Raw genomic sequence first — 23,157 nt, 5'->3', positions numbered from 1 at the left:
CTCAAAAAATAAATATTTCCAAGTTGAAGAATAAAAACAATGAGAATTTAAAAAGTATGTTGTGGCCTTCTCTCTAGATAAATATTTTTTTGGTGTGCCATTCAGCTGTGTGGTGGGCAGGCAGCTGGGGTGATTACTGTAAATTCCACAATAGCTTCTGAGAGATGGAGAAAGTCCTGATTTCAGCTCTAGCCCAATGCCAATCACAATAAAAAATGACACCTGCCCTTTGTTTGCTGTGTGATTGCCTGGACTGCAAGTCTTTAAAAAAAAAAAAAAATCCCCCTTTGCCCAGGCATACAATAAAAACCAAGGATCATTTTTTTTTTCCAGGAAGATTTTCAGTGAAATATGGTTCTAAAAATAGTAAGCATTCTCTTGTAACATATTCTTTCAGTGAAACTAGCACATCAAAGAAATCAGTATTTAATTTTTCACTACAAAATGATTTTTAAAAAAACCCTATGGCAAAAGGCACTTTTTGAAAATGAAATGTTCTTACAGATTTGGGGGAAGAAAGCCCTGCGACTGTGTTGTAATATGTGTGTAATGTGTTTTGTGTACACAGTAGATTATTTAAACAGCACCAAAGCTTTGGAATGTATGGGATTGTGGGGTTTGCAATGTGTACAGAATTAAAACTAAGCACAGTGGGTTTTACAATTTAATTGAAGCCTAAGTATATTTGTACTTATTTAAAAAAAAAAGGAACAGACAGAAATCTTTAAACTGGTAAAATATGAGAAAATAATCAAGTACTTGCTGACCTGGTAACTCTAGAGGAGATCACCCCTTAATAAATACTTGGTGGACAAAAAATCATTTTTGAGAAAATAATCTGTTAGAGATTTGATATGCATGATTCCTTGGAATGCATCTAGTGGTTAAAATTTATGGATAGATCTCACAAACGTATATATATTGAAGATAATTAAATGTAGGCAAATTGTAGAGAATGCATAGTGGGTGTGTCTATTTATAATGTATGCTCCTGTGTATCACTAAGGCATTCAGAGTAGAGACAATGTACAAAGATAGAAAGGAATCAAAACAGTATCTTTGTATTGTGTGTGAAATTGACAAATTATTGAGTTAAAAGAATATGTGAGTAGGAGTCATGTGGAAAATAGGGTATTGTGAATTTAAGACACTATCCAAGTTTATAGAATTTATAAGTAGTGAATGTGATTGAAACTCAGATTTTGGACAGGACTTGGAACCTTGCTGTATATTTTCTCCTGTACTTAATAACCCCAATTTTGAAGGTGCATATACATAGAAAGGGCTTCCCTGGTGGCTCAGATGGTAAAGAATCCGCCTACTGTGCAGGAGACCTGGGTTTAATTCCTGGGTTGGGAAGATCCCCTGGAGGAGGGCATGGCAACCCACTCCAGAATTCTGGAGGCGAATCCCGTGGAGAATCCCGTGGACAGGGGAGCCTGGCGGGCTACAGTCCATGGGGTAGCAAAGACTGGACACGACTGAGAGACTAAGCACACACACACAGAAAAACACCTGGGGCTGAAGAGTAGATGACAGGAGAGAGTAAATGAATACTCCATGGGCTGCCATGAGGGGAATAGGGATGTGGGAGTCTGGCTTCCCCTGACTGTTGATAGGTCTTAGGTAAGTGAGTTGTGAATCTCCACTTGGGTTCCTCACAGATAGAAAGAGAGAAACATCACTTTCTCAGGATATGATGTGAGTGAGGATGACTGAAGATTCCTTACTAAGATGGGCATACCCAAGTCCAGCGTGGTCACTGGCTTTTCACTTGCGTGAAAGAAGCAGTGACACAGAGGCGAAAACTTGCCCAGGTTCTCATCTCCACCTCACTTCACTGCAGACATCCCTTCCTCTGTGTCTGCTTTTTGTTATGGCACAGATTCTGTCTTCTCCATCCACTGGGGGGCTTTATTCTAACAATGCTCCTCCCTCTCTCCCGAACGGTCACATGAAAATTCTCATCAGCAGAAAATGTAAATATTAAATTATATTGATGCCCATTTTCCTCTTGCTACTGTCCTATTTCTTTGTTCCCCTTTAGAGAAAAACTTTGAGGGATTTGTCCTGTTTCCAATTTCTTTATTCCCTTTTCTCTTAAACCCCCTCTAATCAGAATTTAGACCATCTCTGTCTAACCACAAAGTTCTTCTTGTGGTCACTAACATTATCTACATTGCAAAATCGAGTGGTTATTTCTCAGTCTTCATCTTTTGACTGATTAGCCTCATTTGTCATGGTAAATCACTGCCTCCTCTTTGAAACTCTTGGTTTACTTGGCTTCTGTACTCTCCTGGGTTTTATTTCAGTGACCACTGCTTTCCAAGCTCCTTTGCTGAATCCTCTCTGTCCTCTCCACATTAGAGTGCCTCAGGGATACATCTTGGACTACCTTCTTTACGTTCACTTAAGACCTTCATGGCCTCATTCATTCTCATGAAATTAAATACCAATATGCTTTTTACTCCCAAATTTCAACTTCCAGCCTCCATCTCTTCCTCTAGACTTGCAGATCCATTTTTATACCCAACATCACTACTTGTGTATCTGATAGACATTTCAACCTTAACATGTCTAAAACTTCACCTCTGATGCCCTTGACCCCACTTCTCTGTCTGCACTTTTTCATGTTTGCATGACTGACTCTTACACCTCTACAGCTGATGCATCAGCAAGTCTCCTTGACTCTTCCTTCAAAATGTATCCAGTCTTGCAGCTTCATCCGCCTTCGCCACTATTATCATGATCCCAACCACCATCATTGCTCATCTCAATTCTTGAAACCATCTCCTAGATGGTGTCCTTGCTTTCACGCTTCCACCTAGAGTCTATTCTCAACATGAGACTGAAAAATAAGTCATCTGCTGTCACTCCTTGGCTCAAAGCCCTCCAGTGGCTCTGATGACTCCAGAGTAAAAGCCACAGGATGTCTATTACTCATCCTTACAGGTGCTTCAAGACCTAGAGCCCACACTACTCCTCGGGCACTCTCCTCCGACTGCCATTCTTCCTCATTCCTCCCAGCCACGCCAACTTTCTTTGGCTGTTCTCTGAATACTTAAGAACTGGCTGCTCCCTCTATACTCTTCTCCAAAACATCCAAATGATTTGTTCTCTTTCAGGTATGTTCTTAAGTTCCAAGGATTCCTTGGCCATCCATTTGATGCTGCCACCAGACTCCTGCAATTCTCTTTCCAGGCTCCATTTCTTTTTTCTATAGCACTCTGCAACTTCTGGCCTAATTTTCTAACATCATTTTCTTAGATGTTTTGTTGATTAATTAGTATTATTCTATCCTTGTGGTAATTTATGTTCCATATTCCATCAGAGCAGGGCTCTTTGACTGTTTTGTTCAGTGGTATATCCTAAGTATAACACAGTGACTGGAACTTACCACAAGGATAGGAAACAGATAGCTGTGGCTGAGGGTTACCAAAACGAAATTTAGAACCAAATGATTTGAGACACTTAAATGATTAGATATTGAATTTAAGATATCTATGTATAAAACATTTGGAATAAATATTGACTTTGAAATGATACACAAAAACAAGAGACAAAGACAACAAGGAAGATTCAAAGAGAGCAAAGTAGAACTTCTAGGAAGAAAAAATTATAATCTTTGAAATTAAAGTATCCAATGAATTTATAACAAAAGGAATACAAATTAAGAACTAAACCAAAATACCACTTCTTATCTATTATTTGGCAAAATACAAGAGATTGACAACATTCTCTATTTGCAAGACAGGGGAGACAGTTTCACACTTTGTAGGTAGGATTCAAAATGATTTAAATTGTATCTAGGTACTGTTTTCCCATAAAATAAAAAACAGGCCTACACATATTACAGAAAAGTTTTACTAAATGTTCAAGAAACAGATTATTCCAAGTGTCCAGAATGTTTTCCTGATAAATGAAAAGAAGGGAGTATTCTTCCAAAGGATTAAGCAGGTGAATGTAACTTAGAATCAAAACAAAGACTATATAGAAAAAAAAATCATAGGCCAGTCTCACTCATAAACATAGATTAAAAAAATCACAACAAAATTTTGACAGATTTAACAATGAATTTTTTTAAAAAAGCATAGTATATACTTATCTCAGAAATTTAAGTTTGGCTCATCACAAATAAATAGAACCAAAAAATAGCCAAGATAATATACCACATAAATTATAGGAGAAACACCTATAGATTATAGGAGAAACATCTCAACAGACACAGAGAAAGCATTTGATAAATTTCAGTATTCATTTTTGGTAAAAAATCTTTAGCAAACTAGGTATAGAAAATAAATTTATCTAATACAAGGGATCAAAAATCTATAATGAAAACACATCCAAAGCTTTTCTTTGAATCACACATAAGATGTATCTAAGGTAGGATATTTAAAGAATCAGTTCAGATGATCATTTCTCTGATACCAGTAGGTGAGACCCTTTGAGATGCTGTGGAAACTCTGAATCCTGTGTCTTCAAGGGCAGTTAAGCATTTGCCATGACCCATGAGGCAACCTGAGATTTTAGTTTCCCAGAATGTTCCAGCAGCAGTAGTCTGAAACCTCGGTGGACCTTGGGCTGGTAGTCTGGGAGGCTTGATCGAGATGACATGACTGTTTGCACATGGCGGGAGGAGGGAACTCATTTAAGTCTGTCTCCTTCCCTCCAGGTCCCCTTAGACGTCACCTTCCTGCTGTATAATAGAGTGCTCTTCCACTCCACACATTTCCGTTGAAGTAGCTCTGCTCCGTACTGTATTTGCCCTGTCCTTGCTCTAACTGTGGAGGTGGGTGACAATATTTGTGAACACTGTTAGTTGTCACCCGTGTTAGCCTGTCTCTCAGAACACAGCTGATGAGCTGTCACTCAATAAGCCAACGCACTGTTGACAGAGACCATCTTGTGAGTCGAAATGGAACTTGAAAATTAAATCATTTCACTGGGACTTGAAATCATTAAAAAAACAGTCATGTAGTCAGAGTGTTTTTTGGAGGAACTTCATTTTGGATTTACAAAGGCTTTGAATTCTGTTTTGTTGCTGGTGCTAATTTTCGTTTTCTTTTTCTTCCAGGATACATGAGAAATATTTGCTTATGCCTGGCCTTTGTCAACTGACCTTGAAAAACCACACGAGATGTTTTTCTTTCTTGCAGCTTTGTTCAGCCTCACTGTTTTTTACCTTGACTCCAACTACCCACCCACTCAACTGAGCGGCTGAGGATAACTGGTTTCTTCTCCCTGTCATTATTTATGCATATTTGTAGGCGCAGATTACTGAACTCATATTTAATCTCTACTGCTAGTGAAATGCTGCATTATTTTTCTAATTGGTTTTGCCTCTTATTGGAAGGATAATTACAGCCATGTTAGTAAGCTAGAATAGCAGGGAGTCATTTGATGCTTTCAGGTTAGTGAGAGCTGTGGCTGCTGCCTGCCTGTCTGTCTCTATAAACTAGCAGCTAATTTTTTTCTGCTTCTCAGATCAGGTTTGGGGAAGCTCTGGCACCTTTAGATTTGTATCCCTATTTTCTTAATTCAGGCTACAAATGTGACCAAAAGAAAAATCCTTTATATGCTTTTAAACAAATTTATAAATAAAATTTGAACTGCTTTTGTATAAATGGTTTGTGTTTGTTTTTAATGAAAAGCTCTTGAGTTTTTCTCTCTTGTTTTTATATCTTCTTTACAGTCCATAGAGATCAAATGTAGTACTATAATCACTACTGGATTTGGCTTTGGTTTTGACTTATTAATACTGTTCCTCTAGTTTTTGAGAGTGGGACAGTTCATTTCCTGAAAGGTCATAAAAATCAGCTGGACACAAATGTCGATACCACATGTGGTTTGTGGGTGTTTTAGAAACTTGTCTTTGCTCATGCAACCTAGTTCCTATTACTAGTTCAGTAGGCTTTCCTGCTCTTTTATGACCTTGAACCAGTTTGTAGACCTTGGTGTGGGAATTACTGGTTTTCCACACTGTATGGTCTGGCCACCCCCTCTCCTCCCACGTTACATAAGAGAAGCATTGCAGCATTGCATTTAGTCTTAGAATGAAGGTTGGAAGAGTAGATAATTTTTGGAACTGGATAAGAGCAGACAATACTGTGCGACATTAAGAGCTCTCCTGTGTTACCATCTGCTGCATTGAAAGTGACTTTCCAAACGTGTATTTGGAGAAACACTGGGATTTCAGGTTCTTGGACCAAGACTGGTGGGGGAGGGCTCACAGAAGTGGGGTGAGGGTGTGGTCCAGAAAGCGCTGCACTGGGTGGTGTGACGGTGGTTGGGAGCAGACGGTACTCAGTGTTTCTCTGGAGTGAGTAATGCAGACACTCCTGGTTTCCCTCTCCTCTGCCAGCCAAATCTACGTTAGTGCTGTTGACAGTAATATAAATGTTCAGTCCATTTGAAATTTTTGTCATTGCCTAATATGGGGACAATGAAATCCCTCAGCCTGGCCTGGAAACACCGCCAAACTGATTGTAAATGTGTGAATGTTGGAGGCATTTTACTGCAGCCGTTTCAGGCCTACACCTGCCAGCCTGGCTACCTCACAGTCCACGGTCATGCTCTGGTTTTTCTGTCTAAGCTTGGCATTCTCATTTGCTTCTGTTTCCCCATGTGTAACCAGGACTCAATATAGGAGAAAGAGAGGCTTTCACACTTTGGGGACTCTCGGGAAAATTGGTGTCAATTTCTCTTCTATTGCCTGCCATATCCTGCATTCCCAAAGATTTTGTTCAGGTATCTGGTCTTGTTAAAAAGTTGTTGGGCAAGTATGGAAGATTGTGACTTTATGGCCAAAATTGTCTAGACTACATATGGGATAATACACATCTTCCTGAAACAATTCTCTATGCAGGCAGAAGTAACCAGAAAAGAAGCAAGAGTTGCTGTGTAAGGGAGCCTACTATTTTGTTTTTCACATTTAATCTGCTCTTGATTGGAATACAATTTGACTTATGAGTAACCCTGGATAGGAATTCCAAAGTTCCAATTACCCTTTCTATGCTTTTAAAGTACATTTTCTATAAAAGAGAATAAAAATGAGACAAACTGTTACAAAAGTAATAGGTATGTGTTATAGAAACATTAGACATACAGATGAGTAAATTATAAAAAGAAAAAATTAGTGACTTTTTCAAGTTTAATTTGCTGATCTTCACAGCTTAGTATTTTGGTATGCATCCATCAAGATATTATCAACATGTATATCAAACTCCCTGCAATAAAAATCCTTACAGATACTTGTCTAATGACTGGATGAGGACAAACGCTTTTAATTAGAACTGGTGATTTAAGGGAATCCACATTTACTTGTATTTTAATATATGTAGTTTAATTACTTTCCCAAAAGTTGACTTCAATATTTATTGGCACCAAAAGTATGCTCTATACTCTCCTTAATCCTATTACTAGTTTTAAAAAATCTTTGCTTACAAGCTGAGTAAAAATTTCATTTGGAGAGCTTAATCCCTCTTTTCTTTCCTTAGGTCTACTGGTCATTTTTTTATCTTCTTTTGTGTGTGTGTGTGTGTAGTTGATTTATAAAAGATCTCTCTGTGCTGAGATATTATGTTGGAAATACTTAAATTTTTATAAATCTTTTAGTATTATTTGGTATTGGAATTTAAACATTTGTGTATGGGAACCTATTAATCTTTTTCCTTTGTGGTTTTTCTTGGTGTTATGTTGATAGATTTTAAAGGCAGAAACCCACTCAAAGACCCATCATAAGAAAATGCAGGACTTCTCGTGGGTATGGTTATGACTGACATGGGGCAGAAGGTCAAACTCCATTCATAGCACAGACGTGAGCTCACAGATTTGTTTTATGTATTTTTAACACTAAAGATATATGTCTTGTGGTCCCTAAACACTTTGTTAGCTTGAAAAAAAATTAGATTCCTTCCACAGATTGATTTTGTTAAACATGATAAAATTCTCTAAGCTGCTTTTTAAACCTGAATATTTGTCTTTCAGGAAGTATCTATAGGAAATTACATTATATTAATAGTTTTAGCAAACATAGAAATACTTCCCTCTAAAATAAAGCACTTGGCATTTGTAAAAATGAAAACTTCAAGTTAAAATTCAAAGTTTTGATAACTCTGGCTGAAAGTTTGTAATTGACTTTAGGAAACATAAATCATAGAGACAGTGCCTACAGGCTTAATTTTAACTTCCAGAATATTCAACAGATGGGCTGTGATGAGCTAGACCTTTTCCTATGAAAGGGCATTTTGGAGCTTTGGATGCTGGAGGAGGTAATAGATACTGTGTTAGAACTGTTGATAGATAGAAGAAAATAGTAAGAAGGCTGTGGGCCTTTTGCTTTTAACCCTATGAACTAATGCATATAGTAGGCAGCTCCATAAATGTCCAGGAAATGACTGGAGTGATGTATAATATACTTACATGAGCAAGAAAAAATATGCCTTTTAAGTTACTATAAGGATTACAGAGAGAATAAGTAAACGTTCGGCATTTCTTTCAGGTAGAGACTGTGTCGGAACTCTCTTCTTTTTGGAGAGTCCATTGTTTAACGGTGGCATTTAAAAAGGATCATAGAAAGAGGATTTTTTTTTCTCACAGAAGCATATACTCAAAGCTGAGGGTTTTTAAAGGCATATAAAGGCAAATGGAGGAAAAATTTTATTACATGTATTACCATGTCATTGTGCCATCTGCTTGGGCAGAGGATACAGGGCGACCTATGCTGTAACACTCACATCCCCTTGTAAGCTGATTACTATAATCCCTCAGAGCTGCATGCCTGTGCTCCAGCCTCCTTTACTTCCCCGAAGAGCACTGCTACAGCTGAGCTGGAGAAACTGTTCAGTCAGTCATCAGAGGGCAGCCATCTTATTCTCTACAAAATGTTACATGATGACCAACACTGAATTATGAACTGATTAGAATTTTTAATTTTTGCATTTTAGAAGCCAGAATGGTGCTAAAATGGAGCAGAAAGTGTGCTTTAGTCATGAGACAGTAGAAACAGATGAGAGAGGAATCTTTGACATGGGACACTGTGAATTAGGAAAAAATCAGAAATCAGAGTTTAAATACAATATTTATATTCTAGTCTGATTTGAATATAGCACCATGAAGACCCAAAGATAAATGGTACTGTTCCTGTCCTGAGGGAATGAAGTGGTGAGGATAGACAAGGTTATGTGACCATAGTAAAGCCCCACATCTTAGTGGACTGGTAATATCTGTTTCTTGACTACGTTATATTTCAAGCATAGGTCAGCAGGAGGCTCTGCTCACCTTTGTCCCTCAGGGAACCAAGCTGATGAAGCTTGCATTTCCTCATGTAAGGGGAAGAGACAGTAGCAGTGTCTTGCATGGGTAATTAAAGGCTTTCTCAGAAAATGGTGCATGCTATTATTGCTCATATGTTATTGGTGAGAACAAATCACATGACTATGCCCAACTTTTAAGGGAGTGGGAAATATAATTCTGCAATATTCCAGAAGGAGGAAAAGAACAGGAACGTTGTAAATAATTCTAATGGCTACCCCTCCAAATGCACTGTAAGGTTGAAGAAGCAAGACCCATAAAAACTTAAGACATACATATAAATGCAAAATGATAGCAGGAGCCCTGTCCAATTCAAAATTGATTAAGGGACTACTATATGCCAAGCACTGTGCTGGGTATGGAAACTACAAAATGTACAAAGATACACACACACACACACACAGAACTTAAAAAACGAGTTAGCAACTATGTAAAGCAATGAGGCAAGAAGTGTAAGACATGATGGATATCAGAGGGCTTTGTGTACCATATCAAGTAGTTTGGGCTTTTGAAGGGTTATGAGCAGGGAATGGACCTGATTCAACTTTGTTTTAAATAAATCATGAGAGATCTCATGGAAGATAGATTTGAGGGAGGCAAGACCAGAGGCAGAGCAATCAGTTACAGTCCAAATGATCCATAATTAAAATCCTAAGCCAGAGCACTGACTAGAGATAGGGAGAACAGGATAGGCATCTGTATTTTTTTTTAAAAAAAACAGCACTTTGTGAGTGACTCAAATGTAGAAGGAGAATGACAAGTGAGAGATGAGTTTGCTATTTGTAGCCTGGGTCTCTAGTTAAGGAGAGAGAGATGAAGATGGCAGAGTAAGAGGACATGGAGCTCACCTCCCACTAAGAACATATTTCTAGCCTGGGTGAATGTGTTGATAGTGATGTAACCACAGAGACAAAATGTGTGGTATTTCAGAAGATGGGGAGCCCTGATGTAGTCAATAAAGAGTTTTAAAGACTGTAGATTTAAACTTGGTGAGCTCAGGGACTTTGTCTTGTTTAGTGCTATATTCCCAGTGCCTTGAAAGGTGCCTAGCACATAACAGGGAGAATATTTGGTAAATGAATGGATTTGATGGAGGAGTAGGATTTTCAGAGATTAAGAGAAATAAGTATCATGGTGGTTGGTAGAGGATTAGGTGCAGAGAGAGAGAGTAGGGGAGCTACCTTGGGGGTTCATACAATTGTTGCTCAGTGTGAAAGGAAGTGGGAAGATGAGAATGAAGAGAGAAGAAAACTTTTTTTTTTTTTTAGAAGAAAACTTCTCAAAGAGTTTCTTTTGATGTTTTGGGATGTCTCAGAGCTAACTGGAGAAGGCAATGGCACCCCACTCCAGTACTCTTGCCTGGAAAATCCCATGGACAGAGGAGCCTGGTGGGCTGCAGTCCATGGGGTCGCTAAGAGTTGGACACGACTGAGTGACTTCACTTTCACTTTTCACTTTCATGCACTGGAGAAGGAAATGGCAGCCCACTCCATTGTTCTTGCCTGGAGAATCCCAGGGACGGGGGAGCCTGGTGGGCTGCAGTCCATGGGGTCACACAGAGTTGGACACGACGGAAGTGACTTAGCAGCAGCAGCAGCATAGCTAAGTGACCAACCCCAGGTGTGGCAGTCAAGGTTTGGAAAGATTCTTGGGACCAGGCTATCAGACTAAGCTAGTCAGTTCAGCCCCTGCCACTGGCAGCTGCTGGCACAAACCAGTGCTGGCTTTGTCTATGTGTAATTCAGGAAGGTTGCTGGTGCTGCCAGTCTTTTAATGCCTACATACAGATCATTAGCCATGAGCTGAAGCATTTGGAAAAAGAAAGGAGGACTTCTGGGCTGCCAGGAGACTGGACAGTCTAGCTGCTGCTGCTGCTGCTAAGTCGCTTTTGTCGTGTCCGACTCTGTGCGACCCCATAGATGGCAGCCCACCAGGCTCCCCCGTCCCTGGGATTTGCCAGGCAAGAATGCTGGAGTCGGGTGCCATCGCTTTCTCTGAGTCAGCTGCTAATGTTGGACAACTCTCTTAGCTCCATATCTACCTCACATTCTGTACAACCTGGGAGGGCTAAATGCTCTTCAAAGGTAAACAAGGGGATAAGGTGAGGGAATGGCAAATGCTAAATTAGAATTAACTAGAAAAAGGCTTTAAGGTTCAGTCTTTCGGTCTTCTTCCTCCCTTACTTTATCACCATTCTACAGACTTACAGACACCATGGACTCTTACAGGACTCACCGGTCTTCCCGCCCCACCCCATCCAGGCATATCTCATTGCCAAAACAACCAATTCGACTTCCACCATGTCTGGAGCAATTGCCCACTTTCAAGTTATTGCCATCCACTTGACCTGGCCCCTCGGTGTGTTTTAAAGCGACCACTGTCACAGAGAACTGCCTGGTCCTCCTGTCTCCTGCACCTCACTTCCACGGTAGCATGGGAGCGGCGGGGATCTTGGGGGGAAGCGACTGCGTCTTTCTAGGATTTCTGGAGCCCGGCAGCGGCTTGCAAGTGCGCGGAAGTCGCTGGTTCTGAAGGGTGACAGTGCCGGGCTCTGGAGAAAACGTGCACGTGAGTTTCCTCAGCTACCTCACCTAGGCAGGTGGAGCTCTGATACTTAGGCTGCCCTCCCTCTGTAGCGTCAGTGAGGACCACCGCGGAGAGGCGGTTCCCCGCCCCACGGTGGCCGGGGGTGGGCAGGGCGCAGGATGACAGCCGCGCCTCCCTTACCGTCTCAACCCCTCGGAAAGCTTGCTCACCGAAAGCACCATGGCCACGGGGGCCTGAGGAGCTCCTTGCTGGGAACCGGAGCCGACGCCCCTACTCGGCCTTACGCCCCTCAGGACCGATACAGAGTGCTCCCAGTCACCGCCCAGGGCCAGGCGGGATGTGCTCACGCACCAAGGCGACCTCCTGGCCCCAAAGCCCACTTGGCAGAGGACTTCTCGCGAGACGCAAGCCGAGTAGGCCTCGCGAGGCTGTCCGCTGTACCCGAGGAACCTGGGGGAGGATCGGGGTCGGGAGATGAGAGGATTTGGCTCCACGCAAGCATCCTTGCCTTCCACACACCACGGACAGGTGGGGAGGAGAGGCAAGGGGCCCCGTGCCGAAAAAGAGCTGCTGGGTTAGCCATGGGGTTGTCTCTGTCCTCTGGCGTGGCCTAGGCCAGTTCTGGTGGGACATCACTTCGATTCCATCCATCCGTGGACTTCAAGGTAAAGTTAAAAATTGCTATAATCCAGCAATCCTGTTAGGAAGTATATATACCCAGAAAAAAAACCCATAATTCAAAAAGACACATGTACCCCCCAGTGCTCATTGCAGCACTCTTCATAATAGCCAGGACGTGGAAGCCACCTACACGTCCATCAAGAGATGAACAGATAAAGATGTGGTACATGTATACAGTGGAATATTCCGCAGCCATAAATGGGAAGAAAGTTGGGTCATCTGTAGAGATGTGGATGGACCTAGAGTCTGTCATTCAGAGTGAAGTCAGAAAGAGAAAAATACTGTGTATTAACACATGTGTATGGAATCTAGAAAAATGGTGTAGATGCTCTTATTTGCAAAGCAGAAGTAGAGAGACAGATGTGGAGAACAAATGTATGGATACCAAGGTGGAAAGGGTGTGGGGGCTGAGATGAACTGAGAGATTTGGGATTGACATATATACAGTATTGATGCAATGTGTAAAATAGATAACTAATGAGAACCTACTGTGTAGCACAAAGAACTGTATCTGATGAGCTATGGTGGCCTAAATGGAAGGAAATCCAAAAAGGAAAAGGGGGGATGTATGTAAACATATAGCTGATTCACTCTTCTGTACCGCAGAAACCAGCACAACATTGTACAGCACCTATAATAAAGTTAATTTTAAAAATACTTTTTATATAAAGTGAAAAGTAAACATAAAAAAGAATCAGAGTAATTGTGTGTTAGCTGCTTCAGTTGTGTCTGACTCTTTGCGACCATGTGGACTGTAGCCCACCAGGCTCCTCTGTCCATGGGATTTTGAGGCAAGAATACTGGAGTGTGTTGCCATTCCTTCCTTCTCCAGGGGATCTTCCTGACCCAGGGATCAAACCCAGGTCTCCTGAGGCTCCTGCATTGCAGCAGATTCTTTGCCGGTGAGCCACTAGGGAAGCCCTCTCAGAACCCCCATCAGAACTGAAAGATTTCCCCCCCAACCCTTTAACTCACCCCCTTTAATCAGTTTCTTAAAACACATGTATCTCAAATAACATGCTACTGTATTTTTCTGAAGAATATGTTTTTTCCCCCATGTGGTCTTGCTGTGTTACATTTTTGAAGAAAATTACTTGAAATTTTCTTTAAAGTTGCATTTTAAGGCTAATAAATTTGAAATGAACCTTCAATTGAGCTTCTCTATAGACCATATTATGTTGCAGAATATACTGTCTCTAGCATACTTAATAGGATCAAAACAAATTCTAAGTGGATGATATTCTCAATTCTTAATGTATTTTCAAGGCTACTTTTGGCTTCCATTTAGAGTAACTTTCTTCAGAGAGTATTTTTACAAGGCAATGCTTGTCAAATTAGTTTTCTTTATTTTGCCAAGTTTATATTTTTCAAATTTCAGTTCTCAACTTTACCCTAGTCTGAAACAGAAAAAAATAGGAGCTTTGTTAAAAAGTCTACAATTTGAGATATTCTGAAGTGCTGTTATAGAATTTCAAAGTTAAATCTTGCACATCATTTGATTTGTTCAGAACAAATCATTTAATTTGTTTAGTTCTTTTGTGGGGACAAATTTTAGTGTCTTGCTGTCTTTATACCTTGTTATCAATAATTGGAAGTCTGAAAAACTGAAGCTTTTTGATCTTCCATTCATTGATGATGTTGATAAATTTTCCAAAATTATTTTGAAAAAATATGGACCAAATTTAGAAGGCTCACTTATAAAGAATTTAACACCATTGTTGGGCACTTAGCTTGATTTACAAAATATTTCTTCAAAGGCTTAAATATGTCTAAAATCCTACTTATGGCCACCAGAAAAGAGAAAAACACATACTGCTTTGTTTTCAAAATCAGATTTTTCACAAAAAAGTGTGGTTCAGTTATTCTTACTATGTATATGATATAATATTTATAAATTGCTATAGCTACTGCTACCGTTTGACAAGTTGAGTGCAGGATAAATTATGTTGTACCACACCTAATTCCAAGCACATTTCTACTCCATAAATTTCTTTAGAAAGAACATGGTTTTGCCGTGGCATTGTTTTCCATCAAAATCTGTATTTATATTATCATGTGAGGATAATGTTAGTATGAACTTTTTAAACACTGAATTTACAGTAGCAATGATTCATTTAACTGAGTTTATAATGGCATCTTGCTCTAGTAATGTCAAATGTTTTACTCTCAACAGGGTGAAATTCCATATGTTTTACTTTGGTACCATGAATTCTATTTGAAAAATTAAACCATTATTGAAAAAACAATCATTTTCCAGTATATAGTGTTTGATTGTTGTTTAGTTGCCAAGTTGTGTCTGACTCTTTTGCCACCCCATGCACTGTAGCCCATCAGGCTCCTCTGTCCATGGGATTCGCCAGACAAGAATACTGGACTGGGTTGCCATTTTCTTCTCCAGGGAATTTTCCCTACCCAGGGACGGAACCCTGGTCTCCTGCACTGGCGGGCACATTCTTTACCACTGAGCCACCTGGGAAGCCCCATAGCATCTGATTATACTCATGTAAAAATGGCATCATTGAATTGTTTGAAACTTTTTTCTGCATTGGAGCCAGTGCATTAATAGCCACCTTCACTTTATGTATGTGCACAAGAAAAATGGAAGAAAGTTAATGTTAGAGAGTTAATGTAGAGGAGCAGTTATTTCATCTAAAAGTCTTGTTTTGCTGCATACATTATCCAACTGTATATGTTGGGTCATTGTCTTCAGGCAAAATCTTTGGGAGTTGATATTGGTGCCTTAGCATATTTGTGTCTTCTGATTTTTGTGGGATCAATGGTATCGTATAGTCCCCGTGGTAGGTGGTCAGTTTTGATAAACATTTTGAAGTTTATAAGTTTGTCATCAACTTTCTCATGAATGAAGTATTTGATTTTTGATTAAGCAGTCCTTTTCATTTTTTGAGCCCATTAATAGCAATATAGTTGTTGCCAATTTTTAAAGTATTACCAAATAAACACATAATAGTTGTAGATTTATTCAGGGTATCATTAATGTTATTAGTAAAAACACCATAGAGCAGTTAGAGTCCTTTCTATTTTCTCTGTGACAGAAGACCACTCAGTGTTTATTTTCCATAAGTATTTCACATACACCTGGTCTTGTTTTCCACTGAGTGCACAAATGGTGACCTGCTGACAGCCAGCATCTCTCAAATTCAGACAAAGGTCACCTCACAACTGGCTGGTATCCCACGGGGCCAGGGGAGGCAGCAACATCAATTATTTCTCCATTTCCCAGATGAGAAGGAGCTGTTCCTATCTGCCAGTTCCCTAACACACTTTTTTTTTGTTGTTGTTAAGTGAACACCTCATAAGCTGTCCTGGAAAGAGAAATGTTAAGTTGTATCGCAGGTTGTATTATCCAGAAGCTGCTGCTGAGAGGAAGTTTGGGGCTCAAGATGTTTATTTGGGAACAGAACCTGTGAGAGGATGAGGGGAAAGCAGGACTGGGCAGAGGGAGCTGTGCAGCCGGGATGCAGGCTTGACAAGGCCTTGGATCACCTGATTGGGGTTTCTGGAGCAGATGTGGCCCATTAGAATGTCACCCATTGGGTCTGAGTGGGCTGGATATTTATATGCACACCTCACCTGGTCGGGCTTCCCTGGCGGCTCCAGTGGTAAAGAATCCATCTGCAAAGCAAGAGACCTGGGTTCGATCCATGCGTTGGGAACATCCCTTGGAGAAGGGAATGGCTACCCACTCCAGTATTCTTGCCTGGAGAATCCCATGGACGGAGGAGCCTGGCAGGCTACAGTCCATGGGGTCACAAAGAGTCAGACACAACTGAGCAACTAAAACTCACCTGGTCACTAGATCACCTGGTCACCAGGTCTGGGCTGTCCTAGAAGGGGCATGACGTTTGCTGGGGCCACTCTCTGCAGTTGAGGCACACCCCGAAGAAGCTGACAGCTCGAGGCCACCTTGCTCACTGCAGTGCCCACAGCTGGGCAGCAAGCCCTTCTTTGAAGAGGCATCCAGGCATCACTTTGTCCACAAGGTGTTGGGTCTGAATAAGATCAGGCAAAGTGAGATATGTTGTTTCGGCATCCTTTGATCTCATCGGAGTGAGAACGCACTATCTTTATCTCATACACTACTGGACAAGTCCATGGTAGGATGTGAAGGCACCAGATGGTGATTGCCAGAGGCCATGGACTGCTAAGATGGAGATTGGTGTGCAGCAGTCTGTGAGGGAGTGTTCTCGGGATTCATAGCTCCGGCTAAAAGACAGAGGATTAGGCAGAAGGAGAAGCTGGCTTGGGAGATAGCTTCAGCAGAGGCCAGCCCCATAAGGAGCTCTGAAATTAGTGGAGGGGACCAGACATTTATACTTTCACATAAATCAGTCACTGGGCATAAGTGCCCTGGGAAGGACACCTCACGGGGCTTTCTGCCAGAAGCCCTCTTGGCAATTGGGGAACTCTTTCAGTTCTGAGAGGGTTCTGAGAGGGCTTCCCTGGTGATTCAGTGGTAAAGAATCAGCCTGCAATTCAGGAGCCACAGGAGACGTGGGTTTGATCCCTGGGTTGGGAAGATCCCCTGAAGGAGGGCATGGCAATTCACTTCAGTATTCTTGCCTGGAGAATCACATGGACAGAGGAACCTGGTGGGCCATAGTCCATAGGGTTGCACAGAGTCAGACACGACTGAAACAACTTAGCACACCCAGGGATTCTGAGGGACACATCAGAGCATCTCACTGCAAGTCTACTGAGCCCTGGCTGACTTTAATGCGAATAATAATTATAGTGATACTACTACTACCACTAATCTTTTGGCGACTGCATTGCCTATACAGTCCATGGAGTTCTCCAGGCCAGAATACTGGAGCCTTTCCTTTCTCCAGGGGATCTTCCCAACCCAGGGATCGAACCCAAGTCTCCCGCATTGCAGACGGATTCTTTACCAACTGAGCCACGAGGTAAGCCCAATAATAATAATAATACTTTGTTAAAAAAAAAAAATCCTGAACCAATGCTGAAAGAGATAACCCTGACACAACAGATACAAATTAAGACTGTCTTTAACCACCTTGAAGGTAAGCTGCTGATCCAGAAATCTTTTGAGCTGACTTACTGGGATTTTCACTGGGATTTTCACTCAAATGGAAAAGGATTTACATTGATTATTTAATCCATTTTGGCTAGAATGTAGTACCGCAGTGCTTCTTTAGTTTGCAGTATCTTCCTTCATTTTCAGCAGCCCCTGTTTAGTCATACCCACTTCCCCATCCTGATCACTCAGCAGACCCCACTGCCATCTAGAGTCATCTGGTTTCAGGTTCTAGTGTGCCTGGAGCCCAGTGATTTGGTCCCCACTCTACGAATGGCCTTGCTCTCCCTCAGGCTGTGAGCAGAGGATTTTTCACAGTTGTAAACATCAAAACTCATCCCCACCAATTCTTGCAAAGAGCCCAGGGAGCCCAAGCTGTTTCAAATGAGATGTTTCTGCCCGAAGAGTGTGGTGAGAGTGAGGGAGGCTGGTGCATTTCATTTCATTATGAACTCAAACGAGGGTCTAGAGGAGGTTAAAGTACCTTCATTTAGCTCTCAGTCATTATCTTGCCTGGCGCACAGTGCTCTAGAGGGAGGAAGACACAGCAGAGGGACTCTGGACGTGACGCAAGGAGGCTGCCTTCTGACCCTTCCAGCCCCTGGCCTTCTGGTTCTCCATGGATCGGGTCTTGCTCATTCCCACTGCCTAGGAAAGTGTGGGGTTCACAGTGTATGCTCAGAAGTGTGCCTTTGCTTTTAGGGTCCCCCCAAATGTAGCTGGTGTAAAGAAAGAATAAAATAGGTATGGAACAAAGTTAAGGAATTGTAAAAGTTTTCCAGCTCATGCTGCCCCATCCCATGTCTAAGTCCACCACCCAAAGCACAATACACTGCTTCTGACATTATATCTTGCAACCCAGTGACAAGTTATTAACTCTCCCAACATCATATATCTGTTGTAAAGAGGTTTTCTATTTGGGCATGTTTGGACATATGTTCACCCTTGGGCCAAACTTTATGCCCAGGTGATTGGAGTCCTGTGATGACTCAGACCTAAATATTGCTTTTCCACCATTCTTTCTTATTATTATCCTACTAGATGTATGTTGAAACTTTCCTTCTAGTCTTTATATTTCTTACTCCCTCCTGCAGATTGCATATTCCTTTGTATTTATGCTGCATTTTGTGTAATTTCCTCAAATGTATTTGGAGTCAACTAATTTTGTCTTGAGCTGGTTCTCATCTGCTATATTCATTGAGTTTTTAAAATTTAATGAATAATTTCTTGAATATAAAATGGTTTATTAAGATGTGTCCCTCATATATTTTATTGTGCTAAAAAACACATAACATGAAATCTGTCCTCAGCAAATTTTTAAGTGTACAGCACAGTATTTTAGTTTTATGTACAATGTACAATGTTATACAGTAGATCTCTAGAACTTTCCCGTCTTTCATCAACTTTCTTATAGACTGAAACTCTATACCCACTGAACAATAACTCCTCATTTCTCCCCTTCCCACCCGCAACCACTGGCAACAACCATTCTACTTTCTGCTTCCATGAGTTTGACTACTTCAGATACGTCATATGATTGGAATTATGCAGTATTTGCCTTCATGTCGATTGGCTTTTTCATTATGTCCCCAAATGGCTTTAACATTAAAAGTGCCAATGGCTTTAGCATTATGTCCTCAAAGTTCATCCATGTTGTAGCACATGATAGGATTTCTTTCTTTTTAAAGTCTAATACTCCATTGTATGTATATACCATATTTTCTTTATTCCTCCATTTGTTCATAGACACTTAGGTTGTTATTCATTTCAATTCAGTTCAGTCGCTCAGTCATGTCCGACTCTTTGCAACCCTATGAACCGCAGCACGCCAGGCCTCCCTGTCGATCACCAACTCCCAGAGTTCACTCAAACCCACGTCCATCAAGTCAGTGATGCCATCCAGCCATCTCATCCTCTGTCATCCCCTTTTCCTCCTACCCTCTTGGCTATTGTGAATAATACTGCTGTGAACTTGGGAGTGCAGATGCTTCTTTGAGATCCTATTTTTTTTTTTTTTTGGACAGATATCCTAAAGTGGGATTGCTTAATCATGTGCTGTTCTATTTTAATTTCTTAAGGAACTTCCATTCTGTTTTCCATAGTGGCTGTGCCAATTTACATTCCCTCCAACAGGGCACAAGATTTCAGTTTCTCTCCACATCCTCACCAAGGCTTGGGATTTTTTTTGTTGTTTTGTTTTTTGAGGATGGCTACACAAGCAGGTGTCAGGTGATATTGCATTGTGGTTTTAATCTGCATTTCCTTGATGATTAGTGATGTTGAATATCTTTTTATGTACCTATGGGTACATGTATGTGTTCTTTGGAGACATGTCTATTTAAGTCCTTTGCCCATTAAAATTTCTTTTTCTTGTTACTGACTTGTGGGAGTTCTTATGTATTTTTGGATATTAACTCCTCAGATATATAGTTTACAAATATTTTCTCTCATTCTGTGGATTATTTTGTGTACTCTGTTGATAGTCCTTTGCTGCACAAAAGCTTTTTAGTTATGTAGTTCCACTTGTCTAGTTTTTCCTTTGTTACCATATCCAAGAAATCATTGCCAATACCAATGTTATGAAGCCTTCCCTATATTTTATTCTAAGAGTTTTATACTTTGGGGTCATGCATTTAAATCTTTATTCTATTTTGAATTTATTTTTGAGCATGGTATAGAATAAGGGTCCAGTTTTATTCTTCTGCACATGGACGTTGAGTTTTCCAGGCACATTTGTGTGGGGTTTTTTTGTTTGTTTGTTTGTTTTTGGTCCTTTAAAAATATTTATTTGGTTGTGCTGGATTTTAGTTGCAGCGTATAGGATCTTTGATCTTTGTTGTGGCACGTGGGATCTTTAGTTATAGCATGTGGGATCTAGTTCCCTGACCAGGGATTGAACCTAGGCCTCATGCATTGGGAGTGCAGAGTCTTAGCCACTGGACCACCAGGGAAGTCCCCAGGCACATTTGTTGACTTATCCTTTCCTCATTGTGTAGTCTTGGCACCCTTGTCAAAGATCATTTGACCATATATGCATGGGTTTGTTTCTGAGCTGTTCTGTTGCATCTGTTCATGTCTGTCTTCCTATCAGGACCATGCTGTTTCAATTACTGTAGGTTTGTAACATGTTTTGAAGTCTGGAAGTGTGAGGCATCCAGCTTTGTTCTTGAAATTGTTTTGGAATAAATACTTTTTTAATGTTTAAAGCAGTATGTGATTTGTTTTTGTTTTCAACTTGTGTCTTCTTTTTCCTTAGCATAAGCCCTTTGATTTTAGTTTCCATTCTTATTTCATAATCTCTTTCAGATTTTGTCAACTACTGTAGAATATTGGTATTACATCTGTTAATGGTTGTAGCTGCTCTTCTCCTTCAAATGGTTTCATTTCTTATGTGCTTTGCAATTTTTTTGTTGTGAGCTCTTGTTTTCTCCATGTAAATCAGACACTCCCTGGTGCTCAATTTTGCATTTACTTTTGCCTGGACTTCAGGGATTCACTAGTGCTAGAGAAGTTTTTGTAATATCCTCTTGACTTGAGTTTATTACACTCCCTGGGCATTGTAACTTCTGATGGCGTTTCTGTTATAGGGTTTCAGTTTCATGAAAGGCTTTGTTTTCCACTCAGATTCCCAGCAATTTGCAAGCCTTCCTTTCCTCTTCCCTGAGCTGATGGGTGAGGTTTTTCTAATCTTCTTTATCCAGACAGGGAAATCCTTTCAGGAACTTCATCCTCTGCAGGATTCTTCTCCTGCCTCACACTGCCCCCAGGCCCTCTCCCCTTTTTCCACCTGCAAGGTAGAATACGCCTCCACCCACAACCCCCACCCCGACCCTGCCTCCTGCTCTAGCATCCAGGGCTGATAACACATACCCAGGCCGCCTTGGGCTTCTCTCTCAGCAGTTGTCAGCATTACCACACAGTGTTTGAGTTCTTTTTTCATCTTGGTTTCTTAAGGTTTTTCTCTTCCTTTCTCCTTTCTTTCCTCCTCTCCCTCCTTCCCTTCTTCTGAATTGATTATGTATTCTATTTTATTGCTGCGTGCTTTTATGCAGCATTTTTGTTGTATTCAGTTGGATCAATAGTATCTCTGTGTGGCGGCAAAGGTAGTAGAAGGATGCAACTGAATTTAGCTCATGTTGCCCGAGGATCTTGATCTTGAGTGATCTTCTAAAAATAAAATATATCTTGTTATCCCCAGGTTAAAACCTGCTGATGACTTGCTATTGTGCTTGAGTAAATACTTCAAAGTCCTTATTTTGGCTTAAAGTGTCCTATATGAGTTGACCCCTATCTCCCTTTGTGGCCAGAGATCATGGTACTTCCTCCCTCATTCAAAACAGCCTTCTTTCTTTTTCTTAAGAGTGGTTGTTTCTGCCTGGAAATGTCTCCATCTGGATGTCCAGATGACAGAATTGTCACCTTCCTAAAAAGGCCTACCCTGACCACCCTACCAAAAGTATATCCCCACTCCGTCCTCTCATATCATCCTGATTCATAGTCTTCATGACACTTATCACTGTGTTAATTAATTTAAGTTTGTACTTGTTCATTATTTTGGAGGCCAGTCTGACAGTTGCTGATGAAGAAGGAAAGAAATAGTCAAGGATGAATCGTAGATTTGGGGTTTGAGCAAGTGAGCAGATGCCTCTGAGAGAAATAGGTATGGGATGGGAATTGAGTTATGATTAAAAGGTTTATGTTTGAGATTTCTATTCTTCATCCTAATGAATACATCAAGTCGGAAATTGCATATAAAAGTCTGAAACTCAAATGAAAATCAGGGATGACAATATAAGCTTGGGCATCATCAGCATATAAATAATACTGAAAATCATATGACCAGATGCTAGTACCCAGGGAAAGAGTGAAGAGTCATTAGCCCAGGAGAAGGAAATAACATCTTTTGAAGCAATTACCAATGTGATGTAGTCAGAGCTGCAAGGTAATTCCTTTGAACAAACATACACAAAACAAGGGAGGACCTTTTCATGAAGAAATTAAGCAGCATGTTCCAAACTTTATTTAATTAGCTTACCTCTTGCTCTTGTCAGTGGGAAGTTTGGTACATGAAAACAGTGATGGTCTGTGTAGATTTCCAAAGGAGGAGAAGTAGAGTTTCTTGACTCTCTCTCCAAACATGATGTGATCTTCCCAAACAAATGCACACAAGGATTTCATGAATATTGATTCTTTCCTTCTTTTCCATAGGAATTGATGTGGGGTATTCTGATAGAGAGGACTCATGGGTTTTGTCCAACACAGTTAGGTTAGAAATCTCTGGGAAGCTTTATCTTGGCATTATCCTTGAATGCTGGAGAATGGACCAAAAGAGAATTTTCTTCTCTTCTTGTTTTGGGGACATTAAATTATGCAATTATGCAACTTATTTGGTCTTTAGAGAAGCAGAGTAATGCTGAATTTCTTCAGACAGTTTAGTCCAAGGTGGGAATTATGCTGGAATGAACAGGCTGTCTGTCTGCTCTGACTTGCTTGAGCTACAGATCAACGTCTTGCGTTTAAATCTAACTTACTGCTCTCATTGTCTTCTAGACTTATTTAGG

At 40.7% G+C, this 23,157-nt stretch overlaps 1 protein-coding gene and 1 non-coding gene across 3 annotated transcripts in view; one reads left to right on the top strand and one right to left on the bottom strand.

The window, feature by feature from the left end:
• EPSTI1 (epithelial stromal interaction 1 (breast)) overlaps positions 1 to 5,624 on the top strand; it is a 100,867-nt gene extending 95,243 nt beyond the window's left edge. The window contains exons 11-12 of one of the 2 annotated variants that reach the window (XM_010854600.1): positions 4,673 to 4,789; positions 5,075 to 5,624. In XM_010854600.1, coding sequence (XP_010852902.1) covers positions 4,673 to 4,738 — 66 coding nt within the window. In that variant the 3' untranslated portion in view covers positions 4,739 to 4,789; positions 5,075 to 5,624. The remainder of the gene's footprint in view (positions 1 to 4,672; positions 4,790 to 5,074) is intronic. The other variant, XM_010854602.1, reaches the window with a different exon arrangement.
• A 14,850-nt stretch (positions 5,625 to 20,474) lies between these two features.
• TRNAG-CCC lies at positions 20,475 to 20,547 on the bottom strand. The gene has a single exon. It is a non-coding gene; the product is annotated as a tRNA-Gly (tRNA).
• Positions 20,548 to 23,157: the final 2,610 nt, after the last annotated feature.

Source organism: Bison bison, unplaced genomic scaffold (assembly GCF_000754665.1).
Source record: "Bison bison bison isolate TAMUID 2011002044 unplaced genomic scaffold, Bison_UMD1.0 scf7180017864345, whole genome shotgun sequence".
In the NCBI taxonomy this organism is placed as follows: domain Eukaryota; kingdom Metazoa; phylum Chordata; class Mammalia; order Artiodactyla; family Bovidae; genus Bison; species Bison bison.
The sequence above is the reverse complement of the archived record's forward strand: the minus strand, read 5'-3'. Positions and strand labels throughout refer to the sequence as shown.